Source organism: Borostomias antarcticus (genome assembly GCF_949987555.1).
Source record: "Borostomias antarcticus genome assembly, chromosome: 18".
Taxonomy (NCBI): Eukaryota; Metazoa; Chordata; class Actinopteri; order Stomiiformes; family Stomiidae; genus Borostomias; species Borostomias antarcticus.
In genome coordinates, this window is record NC_140251.1 from 5,873,600 (window position 1) to 5,886,386 (window position 12,787).

Below are 12,787 nucleotides of genomic sequence, written 5' to 3' on the forward strand. Positions count from 1 at the left end.
GGACTAGGCCTACGTGCAGTGAAACTCAAATAGAACTGCTGTACAAGACTGAGACAGACTTATTTTCAGGAGCTACCTTTAAAGTGACAGTATGTAGTTTATGCTGTCAGGATACATTCTGTTTATGTCTGAACTACTTGGAGCAGTTTGGGTATGCCCACACTCCCAAATAAAGCTGTAGAAGTTTCCGTATTGCTGATAGAATAGCATGCAGACAAAGACACAGTTTTCACAGAGGTTATCATTGACTGATCCCTCTTGACTTAACATAGCAAAATTGTAATATTTAAATGCTTAAAATCCTACATATTGTAGGTTTAATTCATTTAATGTATTGTTTAACTTGATGCTATCCTAGACATATATTTTCTCAATTACTGAATATATTGAATTATTGTCTTCTGAGAGTGGAGACAGTTCAGTGACAGTTGCTCTTTATACTTTATATTTGTGCCTGTTGAATAATGACATCTCCAAAAATATCATCCAGTAACTGTGTTTTGTCCTAAAGAATGTTATAATAATAATAATAATAATAAATAATTTTATTTATAAAGCACGTATCATTGTGAAACAATCTCAAAGTGCTGAAACAATCACAAAGTCAGTGATCAGAAAAGAGAGACAGTAATATATGTATTACATACAAAAAGCTTTTCTAAATAGGTCTTTAGACCAGTCTTAGAAGAACCCCGAGTCTGTGTTGCCCTCAGATTGTCAGGGAGGGCATTCCAAAGATCTTTTGGCTAACTTGATAGTCGACATGGTGTCATAGCAAATGTCACCTTTATGTGACCTATGTACCATGTGTGATGCTAAATTGAGACTAACATTTGTCATGCAGTTTTTGTGCCAGCGGGTACGCTGCTCTGTTTTGGTATCTTAGGGCATCATGTTTCACTGTGTTCTGCTCTCAGTATACTGTATGGTCTGTTTTATATAATGTTTAAAGTCTCGATCAACTGCAAACATTGACAAGAATGTGAAAGATCTTCAGGATTCTGAGTTCTAAAGTTTCCCACCTCGTGTGTGAATCACCTCTAACCCTGTCAAATGTGGACAGCTCCTCTAATATGCCTCTGCTTGCTAGAATGTGGGGGTGTGTCCATGTGTGTGCAGTCACGCATTCACACATGCTGTATTTGCTTCAGTTTGCTGGCACTGTGGGTACTGCCTCTGTGTCCTTCATGCTGGCTGTATAAGCCCAGTTTGCCCCCACTGTGGTCAGTGGTTCAAAGACTCAAATCATATTATGAGAAACAATTAATCCATGAAGGGCACTTGATGCTGATTAATTTAACAACCCTGCTCGCTGGCTCAGATTCCATTTCTCATACCTACTGGAAATTCAGTGAAATTAACATTTAGCCTCGAACCCCTAGAAACCCTGTCCAAATACTGACATGAAATGAAAATTGAAATCAAAAATCTGTAGCAAGAAACCAACTGATCTAACACTTTTCTCTCTTCCACGGATTGCTCCCTAGGACTTGACAGACACTGATCCAATCATGTCCCAAGGAAGGAATATCGCCTCTGCCTTTATCCAGACCCAGCAGCTGCAAGCCGCCATGGCCGACAGCTTCCTGGAACACATGTGTCTGCTGGACATTGACTCCACTCCTACCGTGTCTCGCAACACTGGCATCATCTGCACCATCGGTCAGATAGCCCCACACCTTACTCCATTCCCAAGGCCTACATCACAATGTGTTTTGATGCCTAATTTATGAGGAATTACATACCTCTAAAAGAATCTAATGCTCTATTCCCCCTGTCCCTGTGCAGGACCGGCCTCCCGTTCTGTGGATAAGCTGAAGGAGATGATCAAAGCTGGGATGAACATTGCAAGAATGAACTTCTCTCACGGAACTCATGAGGTCAGTGTGTGTGTGTGACAGTGCTAATGGTAGCCCATACCAGTTAACCTTCATGAGGTGCCATGGTCACAGTGATATCACCCTCTTATGAATACACATAACCTAATACCTGTATACATGTTATTTATACATGTTATTTATTGTGTTTGTAATGTGATCTGAGCACTGAATTGACATTCAAGCACCCGCTGGCTCTGTACATCTAGGTTGATCATGTCCAAATTCTGTAATTAAGATGGCTGACCTCTTCCCTTTAAAAGGCATTGCTTTTTAACCTTATCACCCCATGTCAGCTGGATCATCATCTTCAAGTCAATAAACTCTGAAGTTGTGTTGTAGATGGATCAATCTTATGTTAGCCTGGCTTAATCGAAAGTGGAGCCATTTTAGTTGCTGTGTGGAGGCTGACAGTGCTCATGAGGTGTAAATTCAACAGTGTCTTCATAAAGAAAACATAGGTTAGCCCCATGTTATTCAAAGTGCAAGAAACATGCCATTTTCCATTCCTCAAAACAGATAAATATATAGTAACTGTGAGTATTTATCAGCTATGTAGAAAATAGCAGAAGAGGAGAGGCAGTTCTCTTGTATAGTAAAAACAGAAACCGCACACTGTCTCTAGATGCAAAAAGTGGTTTAATTGATGATGTTGCAGCAGTAGCCTTGGTCAGTCTTTCTGTCAATTATAGTATTTGTCCTGTTCTTTCTGTCTTAAAGTCAGACTTTTGTCAACAAATGCACAGTGTATGTATGGCTTGAAAAATCTTCATATCTCATTTCATTATAACTCTTAATGTTATTCCACCCTCAACAGTACCATGCAGAAACCATCAAAAACGTTCGTGAAGCCACTGAGAGTTTTGGGCCTGGAACCATTGAGTACAGACCAGTGGCCATCGCTCTGGACACCAAGGGACCTGAAATCAGGACTGGACTTATCAAGGGCGTGAGTACACACTATATAGTCTTGAAAAGCTAGCTATTACCAAGCTAATGTTAGCTGCTGCTAACATTTACGTAGCTGCTAACCAGTTCTCTATCACTAGCTAACATTATGGCATTATTGTAGTTAGCTAGCAAGCTAACATTATGTGTTGCTAACATGTAGGTTAGCTGCTAACCGGTTCTCTATCGCTAGCTAACTTTTCATGACTGTGGTACTAGCTGGCTGGTATATGGTCCATAGCAAGATTGCCATAAGTCAGTGTGCCTGGTCTACAAAACAAAGCTTCTTGTTAAAGTGTTGCAGTGAAATTCCAAAGGTACTCACAGTTACACGAGGGTTGTGTCCTCCACGCCGGTGGGTTTTGAAAGCTTGGCGCTGCTGACAAACATGTTTAATCTTTAGTTAAAAATATATTTTTTGAAAATGCATTGACCAAAATGACTTTTCTTCTGCATCTCTGAAATTGAACTCACCTTTTATATAAGAGCACTTTTTTGTACTTAAATAGCACATATCCACTGATATCCACTAGCCTGGCCTCAAGACACTGATCACGTCTCTTCTTTCTCGATAGAGAAACTGCATGTGAGATCCCATGATTAGGGTCTCAAAGCCAGGCTAGTGGATACCACAATAATAATAATAATAATAATAATAATAATAATAACTCCATGAGTGGATATCGGTGGATATGTGCTATTTAAGTGCAAAAGAAAAGCTTTTTATATAAGAGGTGGGGGGCTGACTGTAGCCCCCTCTGAAAAAAAGGCTTTCATCTTTCAAAAACTGTCTTCACTTCCGCGAGTAACAAAATAATATTGTCTGTAGGTGCGGTAATGCAGACTGAATAAAAAACGTAAGTGGCGCAATGAATGGTTCTTGGCAGGGCGGCATTGGCGATTTTATAGGGGGGGCAGGGGGGGCAAGTGCCCCCCCTGATTGGACAGCCCAACTCTGCTCAGATTCTTAAAAAAAAAAAAAAAAAAAAAAAAAAAACTTTTTTTTTTCTTACTAATTAACACAATTATTAAATACATAATTGTGGTTTGTACCAGTTTGTGTTAGATCATCATTAATTTTAAAAGTGTATTTATTACTTAAACTAGGCTACCTTTAAAAAAAAAAAAATATTCATAATCCACTAATGGCACAACTCGTCGGTCGAAAAAAAATGAGATCTGACTGTACTGCTCAGTGCTCAACAAGCTACAACTAGCCAACCTGCTCATAATGGCAAAAAGAGCTATAAAAACAATTTACCACTTCTTCATAAAATAAAATAAAATCTGGCAATGCTAATGAAGAAGCTACCACGCGAAATGACAGCGCAGCAGGTGCAATCGAATGCAGAAGTGCTCCAGAGGCTATCGGAGCTAGCACTAGCACTAGCAACATCACCATCGGCGAGGAAGCTAGCACCAGCAGGCAGTTGCAGTTTGATGTTGTGATGTTGGGTATGGCCTAGTGCTCGTTCATAAAGTCATATTGACATGCTCGTGGTGTCTAGATGAAGTTTGATGCGTTGTACATATTGGCAGAACAGTTTTTTTTTTTTTCTCACGTCAAAATGTTGCCCCCCCTACTCTCAGAGGGTAAAATCGCCTATGCAGGGCGGTATACCATGGTATAGCCCCGTACCGATCTGGACCATGGCTAAACATTGGCAATATAACTCCTTAAATGCAATGTCACACTCAAACAATATTCCTTTTAGTTTCAGTTCAATTCTTCAGTACAATTTCACTCTGAAAGTGAGGAGACATCCACAATCTTACTACAACAGTAAGCAGTATTTTGGTAGGTGAAACCGTATGCTGGTGATCCATTCGTGGGGATGTCTTTTTTGGTAAGAGTTCCTTGGTTGAGGTTTACCGTCTGTGCATGCATGTAAAATAGATACAAATCCGAAAATACCCTTATAGGCCTACCTATTTTCCTGATCAAACAGAAAAATACAAACAATCACCTCTCTGGCCTCCAGACGTCAGTAGCTAACTACTCTCACCCAGAAGACATGACATCAGACTGATAATTGAAGTGGAAAAACGAAGCGAGATATATTAGTTTTAGTAGAAGTTTTACAGAAACAACACACGGCAATAAAGCGCGCTATCAGCTGTGCGCTCTGAACCAGCATCTGGTGGGTTCGGTTCGGTTCCGCTCAAATCCGCCCGCGCAAACAGCGTCTGTTGCGTTTGCGCGACTGGTGAGTTCGAGGCGTAAGTCTTAATGTTAGCTTGTTAGCTAGCTAGCTAGCATTAGCTAACTCATTGTAAAACACACTTCATTCAAACTCAACAAAAACAAAGTAAAACTCACCAAAACCGTCTTGATTAGTTTTTCCACTATTTCAACAATCACCAATTCCGGTTTTGTTGGATTTCGCGAATCAGATATATTTTGATTTGATCTTTCTGCTGCTTCTCTCTGCCTTTGCTGACCTCGCGCTCTGCTCTCTGCCCTGGGAGCACGCGGGGGAGGAGCACATTAAAGGGGAAGTCAAGTTCAATTAAAAGGCAATGATTCTTTTACATTTTCTTTACCGGTTACTGAATTGACCCTCATTTTGTGTTTGCCATCCATACCTGGTAATAAAATTGCAATTACAAAGTCTAAACTGTATGTATATTATCTGTCTGATAAATCAGCAGACAAATGTTCTAAATCAAAGACTACGCTGACTGCTTGACTACACTGCCTGCCATTGCTTGTAATCAACTAACCTGAATCTTCAAATTAGAGATCAATTTAATTGACTAAATTGAGCATCTTCACTCATGTTCAGCAAGCTAGTTGAATTGCAGGCATGCCATTGGCCAAGCTGGCACACCAGCCCAGCTCAGCTCAACCAAGCTGGTAGCCAACAAGCTCAACCAAGCTTTTATAGGCCTACTGTACCACCAGACCAGCTTCAACCTAGCTGGTACCCCAGCTTGACCAAGCTGGTATCCAGCCCAGTCCAGCCCGACCAAGCTGGTACATCAGCTCAGCCCGCTCAGCTTGACCAGGCACACCATCTAAAACCAGTTCGACCAACTACATTTTAAAGCTGGTCTTAGCTGTTTTTTCCAGCAGGGTTAGCTAGATATTAGCTGCTAACCAGTTCTCTATCACTAGTGAACATTATGGTCCAATGTTGTCACTGTAAATCCCGTTTCATCTGCTGTACTGTAGTAAGCTAGCAAGCTCACGTTAGCTGCTGCTAACATGTAGCTGCTAACTGGTTCTCTGTCGCTAGCTAAAGTTACAGCCCTACGTTGTCACTGTAAATCCCTACGTTGTCACTTTAAATCCGGTTTCACACTGACTTCCTGTAAGAAATAGACTGTAGACTTAGTTATTTCCCTATCTTTTTCTGTTTCTTTCCCACTATCCCGTTTAATTTAATCGATTGCTTGGCTTCATGTTTGCATGGCATCGCGTTGCTGTGCATCCTTCTCAGAACGGGACAGAACAAGAACCTTTTTGCGGCTTTCTCAAGAACCGCTGATCCAAACAATTTTACACTCGACACTGCACGTGCTTGGGTCCTGAGCAATGCACCGGCTGAATGTTAACTTCATACAGTGCTGTGTTCTCGAGATGATGGTGAGACAAACAGACAGACAGAGATTCCTGCTTTTAGATGTGTATTAGATGTTTATAGAGTAATCATGCATAGTGGTGGTGTGCTTCAGATCACTGTGTTTCTCCTTTCTCACAGAGCGGATCGGCGGAGGTTGAGTTGAAGAAGGGCGACGGAATCAAGCTCACCCTGGACGACAAATACATGGACAACTGTGATGAGACCCATCTGTGGGTCGACTACAAGAACATCACCAAGGTTGTTCAGGTTGGATCCCACATCTACATTGATGATGGTCTGATGTCCCTCAAGGTGACAGAAATCGGTGCGTATCCTAGCATCTCAAATGTTTAAGCATGTCATTGTACATGGTACCTGTATTATATACTTTATGAAAAGTAAACCACATTGAACCTTGAATAAATCACCTTCAACGTTTACAGTCTGTAAGGCCACAGTTTAACTAATCGAGCTGTAGCATACCTTCACAGATTGTCAACAAGTGTTTATACAGATTCTGTTCTTGAATCTGCCACTACCACCTGCTTTTTTCCCTGCATGGTTCCATAGGCACTAATTTCCTGATGTGTGAGATTGAGAACGCCGGTACGTTGGGCAGCAAGAAAGGCGTGAACCTGCCCGGCGCTGCTGTTGACCTGCCTGCTGTGTCAGAGAAGGACATGCAGGACCTGCAGTTCGGTGTGGAGCAGGGTGTCGACATGGTCTTTGCCTCCTTCATCCGCAAGGCCGCCGACGTGCAAGCAGTGAGGAAGGTGTTGGGCGAGAAGGGCAAGAACATTAAGATCATCAGCAAGGTGGAGAACCACGAGGGAGTGCGCAGGTAAGGGAGACCCATGGCAAGACAGCATTGTGTGTGTCTATTCTGAGGATATCCTTTTTGTTTGTTTGTTTGTTTGCATTGTTATGGATATTGAACTTACTCAGTTATGCTGTTGTTTCTCTGTAGATTCGATGAGATCCTGGAGGCTAGCGATGGCATCATGATCGCCCGTGGTGACCTGGGCATTGAGATCCCCACAGAGAAGGTCTTCCTGGCCCAGAAGATGATGACTGGCCGCTGCAACAGGATCGGCAAGCCAGTCACCTGCGCAACACAGGTCAGCGACAACATCAGTAGAGGACGAGAGGAACCTGTGAGAAAAGGATATGACACCATTTATAAGTGATTAACTGGAAACCATAACTTTCTTTCGGTGTTGGGGTTTGGCAGATGCTGGAGAGCATGATCAAGAAGCCCCGCCCCACACGCGCCGAGGCCAGTGACGTGGCCAACGCCGTGCTGGACGGTAACGACTGCATAATGCTGAGCGGTGAGACCGCCAAGGGAGAGTACCCACTGGAGGCCGTACGCACACAGCACTTGGTGAGAGCGCCCCCCATAAGTTTAGACATACCTGTATGTTGCGTGTGCTGGCAGTGTAGTTAATACTGTATCATGACAGCTTGACACAGTCATTCTAGTAATAATCTTATAACAAAGATAGTGTCAGAAAGTAAGCAAAATATTTTTAATGGCATCACTGGTATCAACTTGTCTCTGATATTTTTCTATGACTAGAAGATAGGTTTGACCTTTGAACATAGCCTCTCTTGTGTTTTGGGCTTTAGTTGTACTAACTGCTTTTACACTGACTTTTAAACATGCTTTCTGTGTGTCCCTTTGTGTGTGACTTCCTTTCCCTCCCCGCTCTTTATCTATAACAAACCCCAATGCATGTATCCCTATCTTCTGTGTCTTGCTGTCAACTGCGTGGTTATTATGATAGATTATTCTATCAGCATGTGTCTGAGGAGCCGCATCACAGCACATCAGCCTCTGGACGCCACGGCTGCTACTGTAGGGAGACGCTGTTGTTTAGCGACAGATCTCAGCGTTCTCTCAGGTACAGTATGCACACCACAGACAGAGATTAGACCAACTAGTCGCAGGAGATCTGTTCCCATTGTTTCCTAACCTGTCTCCCCCAGTGTACCTCACTCACCAGCCCTCAAGTTCAGATGGAGACATGCTGACCCATACAGCATGTCATTGTTGCACGATCTGTACTGGCCTTTTGCATATGCAACATGTTTATTAGTCTCATGACTGGAGTCTGACACCTGCTCCTTCCTTCTGTCCTGTGTCTCACAACCCCCTACCTCTTCCTCTGTGTTTGCACATGCTCAGATCGCCCGCGAGGCCGAGGCCGCCATGTTCCACAGGCAGATGTTTGAGGAGCTCCGCCGCACCTCCCATCTGACCCGCGACCCCACCGAGTCGGTCGCCATCGGCGCTGTCGAGGCCTCCTTCAAGTGCTGCGCCAGCGCCATCATCGTGCTCACCAAGTCTGGCAGGTAGAGGAGATGCACAATCCTCCCCACGCTCCTCACAGCCGAACAAGGCCTGTTCTCCATCTAGAAGCTACTGCAACATAACGCTCCCTCTGCCACCAGGCACATCCTTAGTGCATCTGGGGTGTCATCAGAGCTCTCTCTCTCCCTTTAATACCCCCAGACCTTTTCCAGAGACCCAGTGCTCATGTTGAGTATGCCAGCTTTCACCAGCGCAATCTATGGTCTGCACCTGACCTTTTGAGTTGTGAACCCTAACATTTTCAGAGGTTAATTTTAACTCCTCTGTCCTCTGTCTCTTATTTCAGGCACACATGAACAGAGGGAGTATGATTTTGAAGTTAAAGTATTTCTACTAAATGCTACAGTATCTGTTTCACACTGGCTGCATGCAAAAATTCTGTCTGCCTCACATGATTTGTGGGTTTGGGTACGCCCCCGCTCCAAAATAAGGTCAGAGAATGATGCTCTGTGTTGCTAACCGAATCTCAGCACGTGTGCACGCTTTGAACCATACGTGGCCATGCCTCTATAGAAGTAAGAAGAAGAAGAAGTAGCCTTGAGAACCAATGGTTCTCGAGCCTAGTGGCCCATAGGACAGGAGCCTATCTCCTGGTCCCTTAGCGTGAGGCAGCTTAATGTACAAGTACATCCCCTGGACATGACGCTAGTACAGTATGTTGCAGGCCCAATCCAACTTACTGTGTTTCAGTTTTCCTTCATTTTGTTTTTCTTTTGGTTCAGCACCAGTTTGTTCGTGATGTGCATATCATTTTTTCTGCTTACCCAATCCAACCCTTGATGCTGAGTGCCAAGCATAGAGGCATCGGGTACCGTCTTTGGTATGACTCGGCTGGGGATCGAACCCCCAACCTTCCTCCCATCTCAGGGTGGACACTCTAACCACAAGGCCACTGAGCTAGTTCTATGGGAGGAGGCATCTTCAGCTCCAAGCTTCATTGTTTTCTAAAGCTCTCATTTAATTCCCAGAACCAAATTTTTGAATTGCCGTAGCAGAGCCAAACAGTGGTCTACAAAGACACAATTACACAGAGGAGCCCATTTACTGATCCCTCTTGATTTAAAATCTGATGAACATTTTACATTGGCTACTGCGGCTTTAAGCCACTACAGTCAACCAACTGATGGAATGTCATGACATACTTATAGAAATACTGCCAATCTATAGTCTAGCAGTTGGAATCAATAATTCAACAACTCAACACAATCATTTTCATTTATTTGTACCGGGCTAGGGTTAGAGCCAATGAAGGAGGGTCTAAATCCCCTCAGCTACTGTTCATGTATATTTCACAGTATAACACCCCCGTCCCTGTGTCTGCAGGTCCGCTCAGCTGCTGTCCAGGTACAGGCCCCGTGCCCCCATCATTGCTGTGACCCGCTGCGAGCAGACCGCCCGCCAGTCCCACCTGTACCGCGGTCTGTACCCCGTGTTCTACAATAAGCCCGCCAACGATGTCTGGGCTGAGGATGTCGACCTCCGCGTCAACTTCGCCATGCAGATGGGTGAGTGAGCGAATGTTTTTGTTTCCTTTATCCCCAAATTGAGCATTATAGTGTGAACTTTAACAGGAAATATATACATTTGTAGCCTTATAGCATTTGAATCATTTAATAGCTTGCTGTAACCGACATAGCCCTGCCACTGATATCTTACTCTTCCTCCTCCACAGGCAAGCACCGCAAGTTCTTCAAGGGTGGTGATGTGGTCATTGTTGTGACCGGCTGGCGCCCAGGCTCTGGTTATACCAACACCATGCGTGTTGTGCTTGTGCCTTGAAGATCATTAAAGGACTTTACCACTCCCCCTCTCCCCTGTAACCTCCCTCCCCCCATAGAGGTCACACTCTATGCCACCCCGGAGCTCAATAAGGAACCACAGAAAGTCAACACCAAGTCACTTCCCCAAAGGACTTTTGGTGGTGCCATTCACACAGAGACAGTCACTCTTCACTCTCCTTGATTCCCAACACAAAGTTATGTCATCTACTCTAATCAAATCATCCTTTCAGAGGTCACACTCCCTGACCTTTTGATGCTAACTCTTCTGTACAGTTTCACATATCATGTGCCTGACTTGAGTTTGCATGGTGAGCAGCTTGGAGTTTCTAACTTCTCTGTTCATTTTAAAAAGAGTCAGATTGTTGGCACATCTGCATGTCAGGACCACTCAGTGTCAGTTCCTTTATGCTACGTTCATCTGTAATATGGACATTATGCAGGGTAAAAGTATGTTTCCCACCATATGGACATTGACATGTTAAAGATATGGTATGATGTGCTAATCTAGAGTGCTACATGATCTGGGTCTCCATCCATTAAAGAGTTGAACACCTGTTTGTTTTTTCTGTCATGTCATTACATGATCACATATTCTATGCTTCAGCTAGAACTGGCACACATATCATGAGACTAAGTATATCTTAAACATACAAATATAAACAATCATTAACAAGAAATTGTTTTTTTTTAAGTGCACAATGCAAAAAAAGACACTGGCAATGAATTTGCTTTGAACATCTCCTTCCTCTGCGGTAGGCACCCATGGATGTACTGTATTGAGGCACTTAGATGACAAGTTCATACTGGAATTGTATTCCCATGGTGCGCCATCTAGTGGTTCAAAAATAGTGAGTGGTTCCTCACACTAGCCAAGTCCAAAGGTGTAAGGAATGTGAATGAGACATATGATGACCTGGAATACTGTATTGTAAGGAATCAAAGTAGCTGGGCCTAAAGTAACGTTTCAAACAGCAGTCATAAGTCATCACAGCAGCACTGGCAGAATCATTATGCGGTGACATTCCTCGGTATGAACACAACTCTTCTACTTGACATCTCTATAAGTCATTTCTTTTGTATAAAATGTCAAAACGCATAACAGATAATCCTTTTTTGAATGTCAACACTAGATGACACTATGCAGTTACAATTCTTCTTTTTATAATCCGGTTTAAACTCTGACTTATATAGCATTTCATCAGATTGTCATGCCATAATATGCTCTTATGAAAAGCAACAATTCCAGAGAGTGTTGTTGACCATAAGTGATTTTATTGCATTTAATTCAATATCTAAAAATAGAATATGTCCAACATAAGTAATGGAAGCATTACATAGGTGAGTCAAAAGGCAACAATATGAAGAACAAGAAAAAAAACACAAACAAAATATATCCCACAACACCTTTAGGTCCAACTCCACTTATAAATGATTGTTCTCAAGCTGAAGTGATTGGTTGGGTGTTGCGGTGGGGGTAGGGAGGAGTGGGTATAGGGGACTGATGGAGAGCAGTCTGGACGGTGACTATTGTTACAGTATCTCCCTCCACCATCAGGCCGCAGTCAGAGCTCAACTGAACCTCAGCACACCTGACCCCAGGGCTCAGTTACTAGGCCACAGAGACCAGAAGGAGTGACCTTGTTATCTGCTAATCTTAGTTCTCGTCAGGTAAGAGGTGCAGAAAAGAGTACATTTTAACAACATTCAAATGATATACAAAGAACAGGATTGAGGGTCACTATGGGGCCTTTTCCGAAAAGCCTTCAGTAACTGACTCCTTGCTGATTCAGTTAACTGTGGTATCACAAGCAGCAGCTTTTCAACAGATGGTTTTAACAATGGATCATCTTCAACCATAGATAACATTTAATAATATATCAAAAACAAAACACAGATAAAATATTCAGCTATATAATAATTCTTATCGACTGTGCACAAGTAACCACTTTTAGCCCTTTAATTGGTGCAGCAATTTCAGTGCAGCATTTATATCCTTGATCACGTTTACAGTACTAGAATGATCTTCATTATCCGCTTTCCCTGCAATGCCTGGTATCTCTGTCCCCACACATTCACACCGATTATTGGCACAGACCTTAGACCTGTTCTGTTCCCTTCTAATCCCACAACTGAAATGGGGGGTCACTGTGATTACAGCAACAGAGCTGTTAAATAGGAAGGATAAAACTAAGTGCCATACTGTAGCTATATCTCTCTGTCAACAAGCCCCAGTCCCATCTG

General features: G+C 43.1%; 1 protein-coding gene across 1 annotated transcript; it reads left to right on the forward strand.

Moving 5' to 3' along the window:
- Positions 1 to 1,511: 1,511 nt before the first annotated feature.
- On the forward strand, positions 1,512 to 10,544 carry LOC311320744 (pyruvate kinase PKM-like; the record flags this gene model as incomplete). Its single annotated transcript, XM_084452570.1, has 10 exons — positions 1,512 to 1,662; positions 1,789 to 1,880; positions 2,695 to 2,826; positions 6,530 to 6,716; positions 6,962 to 7,232; positions 7,359 to 7,509; positions 7,623 to 7,775; positions 8,580 to 8,746; positions 10,089 to 10,270; positions 10,438 to 10,544. The coding sequence occupies 10 exons, from the start codon at positions 1,512 to 1,514 to the stop codon at positions 10,542 to 10,544; spliced, it is 1,593 nt and encodes a 530-aa protein (XP_084308696.1).
- Between the last annotated feature and the right edge of the window lie 2,243 nt (positions 10,545 to 12,787).